This window comes from Myxocyprinus asiaticus, chromosome 21 (assembly GCF_019703515.2).
Source record: "Myxocyprinus asiaticus isolate MX2 ecotype Aquarium Trade chromosome 21, UBuf_Myxa_2, whole genome shotgun sequence".
Classification (NCBI taxonomy): domain Eukaryota; kingdom Metazoa; phylum Chordata; class Actinopteri; order Cypriniformes; family Catostomidae; genus Myxocyprinus; species Myxocyprinus asiaticus.
This window is the reverse complement of record NC_059364.1, coordinates 12899168-12914357: the sequence shown is the minus strand read 5'-3', so window position 1 is coordinate 12914357 and position 15190 is coordinate 12899168. Positions and strand designations below refer to the sequence as shown.

General features: G+C 41.0%; 1 protein-coding gene across 5 annotated transcripts in view; it reads right to left on the bottom strand.

The window, feature by feature from the left end:
- Positions 1–15190, bottom strand: part of LOC127411629 (pecanex-like protein 1) — a 47369-nt gene that overhangs the window by 30471 nt on the left and 1708 nt on the right. For 4 of the 5 annotated variants that reach the window (XM_051647318.1, XM_051647319.1, XM_051647321.1 and 1 more), the window contains exons 2-6: positions 13832–14046; positions 11635–11740; positions 10345–10378; positions 8831–8899; positions 5433–7046 (exon numbers count right to left, since the gene is read on the bottom strand). In XM_051647318.1, coding sequence (XP_051503278.1) covers positions 5433–7046; positions 8831–8899; positions 10345–10378; positions 11635–11740; positions 13832–14046 — 2038 coding nt within the window. The remainder of the gene's footprint in view (positions 1–5432; positions 7047–8830; positions 8900–10344; positions 10379–11634; positions 11741–13831; positions 14047–15190) is intronic. The other variant, XM_051647320.1, reaches the window with a different exon arrangement.

The following is a 15190-nucleotide window of genomic DNA, read 5'->3' as shown; positions in this document are numbered from 1 at the left end:
GGTCTCCCAAGCTACCAAATTGGCCAGGTTGCTAGGGAGGGTAGAGTCACATGGAGTAACCTCCTAGTGGTCACCATAATGTGGTTCTCACTCTCGGTGGGGTGCGTGGCGAGTTGTTCGTGGATGCCACGCTCAACAAGCCACGTGATAAGATGCACGGATTGATGATCTCAGACACGGAGGCAAACGAGATTCATCCTCCGCCACCCGGATTGAGGCGAGTAACTACGCCACCACGAGGACTTACAGTGCATCCGGAAAGTATTCACAGCGCTTCACTTTTTCCACATTTTGTTATGTTAAAGCCTTATTCCAAAATGGATTAAATTCATTATTTTCCTCAAAATTCTACAAACAGTACCCCATAATCACAACGTGAAAGAAGTTTATTTGAAATCTTTGCAAATTTATTAAATAAAAAACGAAAAAAAATCACATGTACATATGTATTCACAGCCTTTGCTCAATACTTTGTTGAAGCACCTTTGGCACCAATTACAGCCTCAAGTCTTTTTGAGTATGATGCTACAAGCTTGGCACACATATTTTTGGGCAGTTTCTCCCATTCTTCTTTGCAGGACCTCTCAAGCTCCATCAGGTTGGATGGGGAGCGTTGGTGCACAGCCATTTTCAGATCTCTCCAGAGATGTTCAATCGGGTTCAAGTCTGGGTTCTGGCTGAGCCACTCAAGGACATTCACAGAGTTGTCCCGTAGCCACTCCTTTGTTACCTTGGCTGTGTGCTTAGGGTCGTTGTCCTGTTGGAAGATGAACCTTCGCCCCAGTCTGAGGTCCAGAGCGCTCTGGAGCAGGTTTTCATCAAGGATGTCTCTGTACATTGCTGCATTCATCTTTCCCTCAATCCTGACTTGTCTCCCAGTTCCTGCCGCTGAAAAACATCCCCACAGCATGATGCTGCCACCACCATGCTTCACTGTAGGGATGGTATTGGCCAGGTGATGAGCGGTGCCTGGTTTCCTCCAGACATGATGCTTGCCATTCAGGCCAAAGAGTTTAATCTTTGTTTCTCATGGTCTGAGAGTCCTTCAGGTGCCTTTTGGCAAACTCCAGGCGGGCTGTCATGTGCCTTTTACTGAGGAGTGGCTTCCGTCTGGCCACTCTACCATACAGGCCTGATTGGTGGAGTGCTGCAGAAATGGTTGTTCTTCTGGAAGGTTCTCCTCTCTCCACAGAGAAATGCTGGAGCTCTGTCAGAGTGACCATCGGGTTCTTGGTCACCTCCCTGACTAAGGCCCTTCTCCCCCGATCGCTCAGTTTGGCCGGGCGGCCAGCTCTAGGAAGAGTCCTGGTGGTTCCAAACTTCATCCATTTATGGATGATGGAGGCCACTGTGCTCATTGGGACCTTCAATTCTGCAGAAATGTTTCTGTACCCTTCCCCAGATCTGTGCCTCGATACAATCCTGTCTCGGAGGTCTACAGACAATTCCTTGGACTTCATGGCTTGGTTTGTCCTCTGACATGCACTGTTAACTGTGGGACCTTATATAGACAGGTGTGTGCCTTTCCAAATCATGTCCAATTAACTGAATTTACCACAGGTGGACTCCAATCAAGTTGTAGAAACATCTCAAGGATGATCAGTGGAAACAGGATGCAAATGAGCTCAATTTTGAGTGTCATGGCAAAGGCTGTGAATACTTATGTACATGTGATTTTTTTTCGTTTTTTATTGTTAATGAATTTGCAAAGATTTCAATCAAACTTCTTTCACGTTGTCATTATGGGGTATTGTTTGTTGAATTTTGAGGAAAATAATGAATTTAATCCATTTTGGAATAAGGCTGTAACAACAAAATGTGGAAAAAGTGAAGCGCTGTGAATAATTTCCGGATGCATTGAGTGCATTGGGAAATGGGCATTCCAAATTGGGGAGAAAATCTAAAAAAAATAATAAAAAAACTCAAACACAGTTGGTAAAATAACTGAAACTAAACTAAATAATAATTTGAAAATGAAAACGAAAACTAAATAAAAAACCCAAAACTATAATAACCTTGCTAATCACAGAAATTTTAGTTGCATAGTGAGAAATTTGGTCGCATAAGTGAGTGATTTACTCGCATTGTAGTGGGTTGCCGCACAGAGTAAAAGATCAATCTGGAGATTTAAGAAAAGATATTGAGTTCAAATGAAGATTGCGATGCATCAGAAAATCTATATTTTTACCCAGTCCTAGCCTGGAATACATTAAATTTACTGGCAGCATCTCACTTAAATTAACACCTAACAAGGGGCCTGGGTAGCTCAGTGGTAAAAGACGCTGGCTACCACCCATGGAGTTTGCTAGTTCGAATCCCAGGGCGTTCTGAGTGACTCCAGCCAGGTCTCCTAAGCAACCAAATTGGCCCAGTTGCTAGGGAGGGTAGAGTCACATGGGGTAAACTCCTCGTGGTCGCTATAATGTGGTTTGTCGCCCGGATTGAGGCGAATCACTACGTGACCATGAGGACTTAAAAGCGCACTGGGAATTGGGCATTCCAAATTGGGTGAAAAAGAAAAAAAAAATTAACACCTAACAGTTTCTATAGCTTCAAAGCCATTTTTTTTGGCAAACTATTTTTTCCCCCCATGCCAAGTACTGTGTGTGAACTGTGTGAACTAAATTATCAAATGTTAATATTCTCATATTTAATTAGATTCTCATAATAATTCCAAGAGAAGCTAATGCAAACTCAATCAAAGTGTCAAATAATAATTACATCTAATAAAAACCCTCCAAAGTCTTACCAAAAGTCTTGTGAACATAGTAAGCAGGCAAATACCTCGCATAAAACCTTATTTAAAAAGTAAAGTGTTTTTAAACTACCAGTGACAAACACATAATATGTTATTGGCTAAACTTTTTGAAAATGCTTTGTCATGTTCTGCCTCAAGAACAGTATTCTTTCCAGTCAGGGAGTGTTTAAGTAACTGTGTTACACTATTATTTATAGCTAAAACTCTTAAATATTGATGATTTCCTTTAGGGTACTTCATCTTCCAAAGTAAATGTTTTCAAGTGAATTCCTCAAAATTACTGTAAATCATTTTGGACTACTTTATTGATAGAGAGAGAATGCAGTTCTCGCACTTCTGCAGCACTCGCTTTGTAGTTGAACTTTGACCCTGTTGTGACTTGTGATGACTCTTCATCGAAAGTAAAACTTTATTACAACAATCTCACGCTGGACACATAAACCAGTTTTCCAAAACAGAGTGATTTTCTGAAGGGCAATGCTTTGTCAAGAACAACACAGACATCAAAAACACACAAACAGAGCTTACTTCGAACCCTCCAAGCATCAGCCCAAACACAGGAGAAGAGATATCATATATAAACACCTCTGAACATCACACACACACCTTTGTCTGAAAATCACACACTTCTGTTTATCATACACACTTCGGTGCTTCCAAACACAGAAACAAAGAGGGAAAACTGCAGTCTAAGAGAAGCTGATAACTGATTAACTATTAACCAGCAGTTTCATGACCAAACCAGACAACTAAAGTCCAAAATCCAAACCCTAATCTGCTGACACGGGACGGTGCATGTTCCTTCCTGTAGAACATGTTCTGGAATTTAACACGCATATCCCAGACAACCAGTTCATCATGATCAAAGAGGTGTGATACTCAAGTAACACAGTGAATCTGGTCATTCCATGTTGGAAACCGAAAACTTTTGCTACCTATCTTATTCTGATTAGGTATGCACCGATGTATTGGCTGCCAATATTTATCGGCCAATTACTGACCAAATGAAAACCATCTGCATATTGGTTATAAGCATAAAAACGCAGATGTGAAAACACGATGGTTTATTTATAATTAATTAGTAACACACTTTGTAAAAACTCTGTGAATTCAAATACACAATCCAGATCCATAATAAAAGCCACAGTAAGTAGAAGGGTTGGCACTCTTAAGAACATGCAATATTTAATTTGTATTCTTTCTTGTTTTTAAGTTGCAGAAAAACCACCATAAACGGACGTGACAGTTGTGAAAGCGACACTTACCTACTGACTACATCAGTGGTTCCCAACCCTGTTCCTGGAGGCCCCCCAACACTGCACATTTTGTATATCTCCCTATTCTGACACACCCACTTCAGGTCTTGGAGTCTCCACTAATGAGCTGATTAGTTGAATTAGGTGTAATTGATGAGGTAAACCATCCAAAATGCTTTGAAACCAACAGAGTTTGACTTCTGAGACATCGGTATGATATCCATTAATGCAGCATGATTCATTGAATTAAGATTGAAATCATATGGCCTTGTGCGATTACTAAACCTTAAAAGGCTGCGTTTTAAAATGCAGCCTGCATTCAGCACTTTAGTCAGCGCTGTGTGAGCAAGACCTCTAGCCGTCTGGATGGCATTATCCATTTTACCACTACAGTATATTACAGAATTTAAAAGGTGAGTTTTGTTCCTTTGGCTAAACCTTTTGACATTTCTGTGGAATTGCCCAGCATATGCATAGCATTAAATTAATGTTCTATCAAATACAGTACATACATGTAAAATGTGTTCTGTTGTTTTGAACAGCAAAAACAGAAGTACAAAATAACATTTTATACATATGTTATCTTTTTGTCTTCTATTTATCTTTCATTGAGGCTCTCTTTAAAATTTTGACCTGTTATGTGTTCAACAGATCCAATCCATGTTCAAAGAAAATTATTTATTGTTATAACAGTAAAAAAGCTTAAGTATCTCTTTGTACATTTTTAAAGCAAAATTCCTAAGTAAAACAGTGATCTGATAACAAAATAAGTAGCAAAATGTCAGTATCTGCCTATCTTATTATTTTATTTTTTGTTAAAATCGGCATCGGCCAAAAAAATTTATATCTGTGCTTCCCTAATTCTGATATATTATTCTCTATTGAAATGTGAAATGTGTGTGTTACTGCAAGACCACTAATAGACACTTCTTTACAGTAAGTCACTCTCACACAAGCAGTAGTGCACACACAGTAAATACTGAACGGTCTCTGTGGATCAGAGAACCGTATAAACCCTGCAGATCTCCCAGATATAGATTCAACAGAGTAATATTTCAGTAACACTGCAGGCGTTTCTTGGTCACAGCTGCACCAGCCAAACACATTGGGTAAATATCTCCTTGCCTCTGAGCAATAAGGAAAGTAGCTTATTATCTGACTGGGTGCACACTGTGTCGCACAATCTGTGTCCTTGTAAGCCCTGAATTACTGAGACCTTAAAGGGATAGTTCACTCAAAAATTTTAATTCTGTCATCCCTTACACTTACTTGTGCTGTTTCAAACCTGGTTTAAATATCTTCCACTTCAGACTGATTTAACCATGAGATCACAACTTAATGATCTCGTAGACCTAAATGAATAAGTGCATGTACAAGCTCTAATTACAGTAAAGGCAATAACGTATATTTATGCTCACCCCGTGATCCCGTCACTGTGTCTTGCGTGTGACTGAGGGTGATAGGGCAGGGCAGACTGTTTCTGGACCGGGTCACTGACTCAAGTTGAGACGCCCTTCCCAGCAGGGATGCCGCATCCAATACCTCCCCCTCTTTTGCCTCCAAGTCAGACTTGGAGGTGGTGAGAGGTCTGGAACTTGATGGTGCGCCCAAGTGATGTGGGTCATTAAGGCAGGCAGTAGTGTCCAGACTCAGGACCCGAGCGCGTGTTTTGGCACTGCCTGTACTCGGAGTGCGACGCGCAGCTCTGCGTTTACCCTTCTCTTTGTCTTTCTCCTTGTCCTTCTGACTGTGGGTTTGCGCACTGTGCATTTTGGCCCGTAGGGGTCCACTGCAATCCTCGGGGGAGGGGCATGAGTGGGGCGTGCTGGATGAGGAGTCTGTGCTGAGCTGGTGGGTAGAGTGTAGGCTAGAGGCACAACTAAGTTCACTCTGATCGCTAGAGTCTTCTTCTCCTTTCATGAATACTGCTGAGCGAGGCTTTGCCATGCTTCGTCTGCAAACGTAGTCCCGGTGCCTGCTGGCATCAAAACTGCTTGCGCGCTGCTTATCGCTTCGTTGACGACCAATACGGCTAGCGCCAGATGACGAGGCAGCCCGGTGAATAAGATTGCCTGTTTTGGGTCGCACTTTGTTAGGCTCCGCCTCCTGGTGCTGGTGAGAGTGACCAGTAGAAACATCTACACTAGTCCTTGAGCCCGCCTCCAGAGTGCCCTCTCCATGTTGGCCCTCTGAGATTGAGGGGTTGGGGGCATCACTGGTGGGCAGTTTGGTGGCAAGTTCGTTGGCGTGGGGGTTTTTATTAGCCTCCCCCGAGGCCAGATTAGAATTACATGGATCGCTGTGTCCTGCCGTCACTTTCTCATCCCCAGACAGTGACAGCAGACTCTCTACATGTGTGGAACTGGTCTGCTCACTGTGCAGGCTGCTCAGGGTGCTGTTGGTATCCCGGTCCGTCCCACTGCAGTAGCTCTCAGTGGAGCCGCTACTGCGAGTGCTTAAACTCTGCAAACTTTCAGCACTATGTCCCCCTGTTCTCTCCCGACCTGCCACAACACATGAAACACCCTCTAATTGGTACAGCCCAGATCCCCCTTCCCCGGCACACTCCCCTTCCCCCGTCTCCCGGGAGACGGACCGTGATATCCTGCGGCACTCTTTCGGATGATGTCTGTGACATTCTATACCTGAAGTGCTTGGAGTTCCAGAGTCTGCCTGCTGAGAACTCTCTGGTGCTCTCGGTGACCTGGTGGCCTCCATTTCGCAAACAGGGTCCAGTCCCCCCCTGCGGGGCGGAGGATACAGACTAAACTCAGGCAAAGAAGGATCTGGAAATGCAGATCCTGCAGAGCTTGAGGTGCGAGGCAATCCGCGAGGACGAGATGACTCTTTCCGGAAGGATTGTGAGTGGGTGGTAAGATGGGCGGTAATTTCTGTATCACAAGAGGACAGTGATTGGCTGAAAGGGTGGGGGGTGGAGCCATAGAGGTCCTGAGCCAATGAGGTTGAGGGCTGCATGGAGGCGAAAGAATCATTGGAGACGAGGCAGAACATCTTTGGGTCTGACATCAAATCTAAAGAGGGAAAGAGAAACATAAGACAAAGTGTGTGATTTAAAAAACAATGACTGTTATCCAACAAGTTTCCCAAACACTCTTCTGTCTGACATTAGTCAAACAAACAGATAGTCCTACCCCAAAATCATGCCAATGGTTGAGCCAAATCTGCTGTGTCAGCCTGGTTGGGACACTCGACCAAGAACCAACAAATACATTTTAATCTTAGTGCAACAGAGCCACAGTGTTTGCACTTTGCAGGGAAATAGCCTACAAATTGCTTGCTTATCATTCTATCCATATTAAGCAGGAATAGGAGAAGGTATTTAAACATTACAAAAATACTAACATATCCCTTAGAGGGAGAAAGTTAGCACTTCTTAGTTCTTATTGAATAAACACATGCAGTTTCCTGAGCGCTGACATACTGTAAAGAGCTGATGCAGTCATCTGCCAAACTCTTTTAGAACTGCATTACCAAGAATCCATTCACACTGCACTCTATCCATCTCTCACAAAAACCACATTGTTCAAAAGCCCCTTGTGTTTTACAAAGTCTGAGCCCAGAGTGCTATGCTGACGTTACCTCTCGTACTTATGAGGCATGTTAACAATGGACCATCTCACCACTATCTCATCACTCACAGAAAGCTTTTATAATAGTTCACGATCTTTTAGTTTAGAAAGGCACTACAGAGATACACTACCTATTTTTCATGTCACAGAATAATTTTGGCTCTATTTTAAAGGCTTTGTACTTTTATGAAACGCTTTTCAGTTGAACAAAACCACAGTCAGAAAAACAAGACGCAAATTTTGTCATCAGCCACCAGGTGGCAACACTCACATTGGAGTGGATGCTGTCTCGAAGAAGCTCTAGAAAAAGATATTATCGCCACTAAATAACACAATCCACAACAGTGGATGTGAATGTCAAAAACGTGTGTGTGAGGAGGTCATGAGATACCTGCATTTGTATAACTCATGTCTGAAGGAATATAAAAACATCTCACAGCAGTTGTAGCCCAAAATATATTTGACGAATGCTTTGCGTCTGCGTACAGTCGAATGCTCAGCCTTTCAAAGTATACTCCATCTGACTGTGTGCGCACACACAGGCAGTTGGCACCTGCGTGCTATGAGATACTGGACTATTCTCTCTCTTTTTTATAGAAAAATCAGGCCGTACGTGTTCAGTGTTTGTGCACTCTGCTCAGATTAAATTTGCTTCACGCATCCTGTACGCAGACGTCTAATGTTCACATCTGACCGAAGTTTTGGGTTTTATCCAATGCACCTTGGTTAAGATCCTGTGAACCAGTTCAGAGTAAAAAAAGGCCAAGTCAACATTATCAATCTCATACTGTTTCTTAATGTTGATATTTCTTAAAGGTGAAGTGTGTCATTTCTGTGCCACTAGCGGCACCAAACAGAATTGCGATCTGTTATGTTGAGTTTAACTGGGCTGGATATAACACCATTGACTCAATCAATGACGGGAGTTTGGGGCAGAAGGATCTGTCTCAATGTATCAATTGAAGACAGGTTAAATGTTTGAAACTTGGTTGAAAGCAGTCATTATTTTGCTAATTCTGTTTGGTGCCAACAGAATAAGCAGAAACTACAAACTTCACTTTTTATATTTATACCCAAACTACTGCCATACATTAGTGACTGTCTGGATGTGTATTGTGTGAAAAGAGTTTTGTTTGGCAAGGCTTTTAAGTGAGATAAAACCTGAACTTTCTGTAGACTAATTTGCATTACATTATACTGTAAATTATGTTACTTAAGATTCACACCTTGGTCCTGACTGCAACTCTGATCCAAACTCAAGCTGATGTCATCTGGAATTTTTCCAACACCTGCACCTGTAAAGACACAGGGAGAGGTCAAGTTTTTTCACTTATTCCTTAACATATCCTCTCTCTCTCTCTCTCTCTCTCTCTCTCACTTACCTTTTCATCTTTATTCCAAGACATCCCTGACCTGCTCTGTGCCCACAGTACTGCAGGTCTTCTAACATATCGCTGCTGTCTGCAGAAAACCTCTTCTCTCTGATTCTGAACGCTTCTATTTAAAGCTACAAAAAACCTGGTTCACACCTTTGTGTCCTCGGAGTATAAAACGACAAAAAAAAAAAAAAGTCATAAAACTTCTAGTGAACACAAGAAAACACCTTGTATCCTCTCTGCTGAAAAGGTACTAGGGGTGTGACACATCTTAGGACAAACTGGAGCACCATCAGAGTGGCCCTGGAGAGTTTAGCAGGAATATGTGTAGCCTGCAGGATATCTGATGACTTGGACTTTAAATCCTGCACATTTTATTTCATCCTCAATGCAAAACTATTTTATTGTCCTTCTCTTCTGTACACTAAAGTATGGTGCAGTTCAGGTGCAGTTACCCAGTTCCAGTATAACACTTGCCATTTGCATTGGATTTGTGTTAGGTATCATGATTTATAAGAAATATAATAATAAAGCGCAATTTCTTGAGTCATGACATGATGCATTTCATACTTCACATATCATTTATTTGGATAAGGGTTTATGTTTTAAATGGTTTGAAAAAAATATGGCCTCGTAAATGTAAAATTGCCCCTGTAAATCAAATCCAGGGGGCAAATATTGCCTCTTAATGTAAAAGTTAATTTCTGACACTGATATAGATATAGTTTAAACTCTATAGTCAATTTTCAGCTGTCTAAACAACAGAGGTATTATGAAACTGAGAAACGGCTATCACTTTATCCTGCTTTTATCCCAACATACACACTGCAGTGAGACAAAGACATTTGGAATTGCTCACTAGTTGTGCACAAACACACACTCTCCCTGTTAACACACAGTACAGCCATCAAAACTGCCTTCAAGACATAGTTCACCCAAAAATGATCTCAAATCTCATTTGTGCTTTCATATATTTTCAAATATAGTGTGTCAAGACACGGCAAAACAGATTAGATGTCAATGATGAATAATTTCAGTCAGCACCTAATACAAAGCTTATAAAAGCTGTATATAGTATATCATATGGAATACAGCATCTAAATCAAATATGGACTGCTTTTATGCCGCTTTTTTTTTTAGTTTAACAAAGTTCGTCTACATTAACTGTCACTGCATTGGAAAAGCAGCCAGGACATTCTGCAAAATATCTTCTTTTGCATACTCAAAAGAAAGAACATTTTACGAGTTTAAAACAACTCGAGGGAGAGTAAATGCTGAGAGAATTTTCTTTTTTGGGTAAACTAACCCTCTCAGTTTTATTTTATTAGGCAAACAAAACAAAAAAACAAAAAACAATGTCTCACGTTTGCTTGTGACTGGGCCTCCATGGGATGTTATCTGTAAGGAGAGGGAGGGAGAGAGAGAGAGAGAGTTATTAGATCGATGAAACAAGCTCTGGTGAGTCATGATGTCTGTAACTCCCAGTCACTTTTCCTAATTTAGCACACATACACAAACACACACCTTTGTAATTTAATCACATGACAACAAATTAGACCTCAATTCCAGCCTGAGTTTCTGCTCAGTAACTTTCTGATCCAACACACACCCCATCTGGGACAAGCAGTTTGTCAGCTGTACTATATGCCAGAAAATAACACATCAAATGCAGTGAAAGCCCAAGATTCTGCTCTTAAACTGATAGACTCTAAACCAGGAAATCTTCATTCAGCCAAAACACATATTCACACTAGATTTTATGAATTTGTAGAATCTACATATTACATGCAACTTATTAGGCGCACACTGAATCTGCACCTGCAGAAGCTCCGCTGACATCTGCAGAATTTGATCGCCCATCAAGTCCTGCACATTCCCTGCCCCCTTGCAAGTTTGTTTATTAAATATTTTGGCTAATTTGAAAATGCTTTCAGCTACCAATAACAGCGTAGTACTCTCAGTTCCGTTTAACACATTTTGGTATGTTTACATCTAGAGTTGCACCGATCATGTATTGGCCAAACATCAGTACTGGCCAATAAAAGTAACTATCTACACTATCAGACATTGTGCCAGTTGTTTAAAACTATAATTTAATGGTGCCTTTATGCTTAGTAACGGCTACAACACAATAACACACATTATCGGATCACTGGAAAACGCTCTTCATTAATGCGCTAATAACCAAGAGAGCAATCAATTCACTTCTGGGGATGTGGACTTAAATGTGCAATATAAAGAGTGATATATAGTGAGAGATATAAGAGGGTAAATTTTAAGGTAACTATTGCGTCCCATGCAACAGAGTATAGGTGTGTTTATTCTTCAACATTACTGCATTGAAATAATTTCAACCTTCTTTTTTGGATTTTGAAGAAAAATACCTTACAATAAGTTTATGCTAACAGCTTTGCATAAAAAAACTTCAAAAACATCATTACCGCCACATTTATGGCTGTGGTGGTACTGACATTGTACAGCTGTAATAACACATTTCTGAACAAACATAACCAATGTCAGTTTCATGAAAAAGTTTTATGAACAAAATCAGGTCAAAAGTACCTGTAGTTACAAAATCACTCAAAAACAAAAGAAGTACAAGGGGGTGCACACACCCCTCACATGCATGCAAATGAACATGAACACACACAAACCTGATGGTTGGAGTCAATTCCTACGTAAGAGTTCCGTGAACTGCAGTCAACCGGAGGCGTCTCCTGTCGTGCAAAATTAGACATCTCTATTCCACCTCCCGGATCCCTACACACACACACACACACACACACACACACACACACACACACACACACACAAACACACAGTTGAGGGTTAGTTACCTAGCAACACACTAACACTGGAATGGCCCCTGAGGGTTCGAGGATTTAACAATGTAATTTATGATCAAACTGCACAGGAGTCACAGTAGCTCTGACGCCAGTAGAGAGATCATATCTAGTCCTCTCCATCAAATGTCTGCCACTCATTTAGCAGAGATCACGTTGCCCCACTTTTAGAAATTACTAAATTCGGAAGATAATAATTATATTTTAAAGAGGTTTATTCTGCTTAGCCCCAGTGCAAAGGGGGAAACATTTTTTTGCTGGATGCGTAAAACAAACCTTCAAATGGCGAATGGTAATACTGCGGCAAGTGCTCATCAGAGCTCGCTTAATATTCAGAACTGTTGCAACACAGATTTTGGAATAAATATTAAACTTTATACTTTCAAATAATAGACTGACTGATGTTTTATGAAGTTTAGTTCAAAAAGCTTTCAAATAGTATCTCATAAGAATGGATCTGTTGCAAGTGCAACTAGGTACTTAAAACCATGTCACAGTTGTGAAGAGAAATTTTATTTCATTAAGTACTTGCTTCTACTTGAATCTTATTTACATTCTTAGGTTAATCGCTTGGCTGGTCACATCACTTTACAAATCTCAGAGTAGCAGTGTGACATCATAGGAAGTTACATCATAAAACAAAGGTATCCATAGTATCATTCATGAGATACAGTACATGCGGTTGTCTGGGAGAATTAGTAGCACATGAGCACTTCAGCTTAGGGCATTCGAGCAGAAATAGCAAATATTTTCCTTATTAGTACTGTCTTACATACAGACCCAGACAACCAGGAATGTCCCTCCAGATGTGTGAGTGTGTGCTCACGCCACTGTTTCTCCTTTTAAGAGCCTCTCAATTTCTCTCTCACATACACACAGGAATGTAAGAATAGAAAACATGTTTTCTTGTGTAATGCATGAAAAGTTGTTGATGTCTGTAGAAACTGTTCCCTAAAATGCTTGATTCATGATTTGAGTAACTGTGTTTAGTGTGTTCTGACTATGTCAGCAATGCTTGCTCTCACAGAAAATGTGCAACCTCAAGCAATCTTTTCACCTCTGATAGTTTGCAGACCCTTTCTGTCTCCTCTGAGCTTATGAACAAGGGCACCAGCTGTGTGTGTGCTGGTGTTTAAGGTTCTATTCTAGTTCCCCTGATTAACTCACCCCTTTCCCTCCTCCCTTCTCCTGTCTCTCAGTGGGTGATGAATGGATCCAGTATGACACCAGATTAGCTCTCATAAACATCTCTACCGCTGAGCTCCAGCTCTACTCCTTATTCAGAAATTTCCTGAGCAGAATTAGAACTTTCCTTAATGCAATCTGAACCTTTCCTGAGTGAAATCAGAACCATTCTTGAGCAGAATCAGAACCTTCCTAACAAGAATCAGAACCATTCTGAGCTGCTAAAAATGTACAGAGCTGAATATACATTTTCCTAAGCTGAACCAGAACTTTCCTAAACTGAATCAGAAACTTCCTGACGGGAATCAATACCTTTCCTGTGCTGATTAGAAACTTCCTGAGATTAATCTGAAACATGCTGAGATGAATCAGAACCTTCCTGAGCTGAATCAAAAACATCCTGAGTTGAATCATAACCATTCCAGAGTTTAAATAGAACCTTTCCATGAGCTGAATCAGAAAAATCCTGAGATGAATCAGCACCTTTCTGAGCTGAATCAGAAACTTTCTGAGGGAACCAATGCCTTTCCTGAGTTGATCAGAAACTTCCTGAGATTAATCTGAAACTTCCTGAGATGAATCAGAACCTTTCCAGAGTTTAATCAGAATCTTTCCTGAGCTGATTCACAGCCTTCCTAAATGATTGTGAAACTTCATGAGATGAATAAGAAACTTCCTGTGTTGAATCAGAACCTTTCCAGAGTTTAATCACAACCTTTCCTGAACTGAATCAGAACCTTCCTGAGAAGTATCAGACTCATTTAGATTCAGTAGTTCTGAATTTGGTGTTTTATCTTATGGGTTAGCCATATATGATTCTTACCCAGGCCCGTTTGAGTCCTCCTGCTGGGTGCTGGTACCCTCGTGCTGGCGCTCCACCCCTTGGCCCCGCCCCTCGCTCCCTTTAGCCCGCAGCTCCACCACCTCCCCTTCATCCAGCGTGGTGTGCAGGCGATAATTTACTGCCTTCAGTAGCACAAACATACCTGCTGTCACCCCACAGTAGATGCCTACAATCACCATGGTAGGGGGCAATGCCTACAGAGAAAGCGAGAAAAACAGAGTGAGATTTTTAACTGAGCAGAAAGCAAAAAAATGTTGTTTGTTTGAGTTCTTCTATTAGATCTACATATCTATTATTTTTCAAATCATGGAATTTAAAAAAAAAAACATTCAGACATAAAAGTAAACCATCAGTTCCTCAGAAACATTACTCCGAGGCACTGAGGTGTGATACGCTCACGTTTCCACCCTATCATACATCCTGCCATTGTCTATATCTTGAATATAAATATAGGACTCTGATATATAAAGTTACAAGGTTATGTAGAAAGGCAGCAATATTTAAGTTGCAACCGGAGGACAGCAGCTAAAAACAGCCTGGCACTGAACGAACATCTGTGTCTCCAACACAGCCGCCCAATACAATCTTACCCCAAACACTTCTACATATCTGACACACACTTATTCCAAAATTATATTCACCCTGTATGACACAATGCTGAAAGACACATAAATTGTTTGCTTGTTGATATAGCTAGAGATAATAGCGGTACTGCAGGGAAGGACTTAATATGGTTAGTTTTGTTTGAAAGGCAATAGAAGTAACCAATAAGAACCCTGATAGATGAATGAACTCCCTGGTGTATGCAGGAAGTGAAATATGCACCGCAGTCAGGCCGAAAACACAAAACCTGAGCAACTGAGTAACACCAGTCCCTCCATCTATACTAAAGATGGACCTTCCCTGACACCTCAGCCGGTGGCTATTACAAGTCAATTTTTTAAAATAGACTGCAAACAGGAGTATAATTTTTCGCTATCAAGATGTATTATGATATCCCAAATTTTTCATTCAATTCATACTTTCTTACCGACAGCTGAAAGCATGGTCAAATTAGCCTACATATTTAGGCTAATCAACAAACACACATGGGGAGGGACGTCTAGAACTTTCGGAATTTCAGGTGTTCAAATTCTGTGGAAATCTGCGGAGCTTTCTACGAAGTTCTGCGAGTACTGAATCGGTGTTCGCCTGGGCATCATTGAGGGTTTTAACTGAAAGAAGTTTGAAACATATGCGCTCAGTTTATTCTGGTCAGCTTAATCCACCTGACCCACTGTCAGATGTGGATGAGTCATAGTAATTATGTTGACCTTACAACGCCAGCATACTGTTATT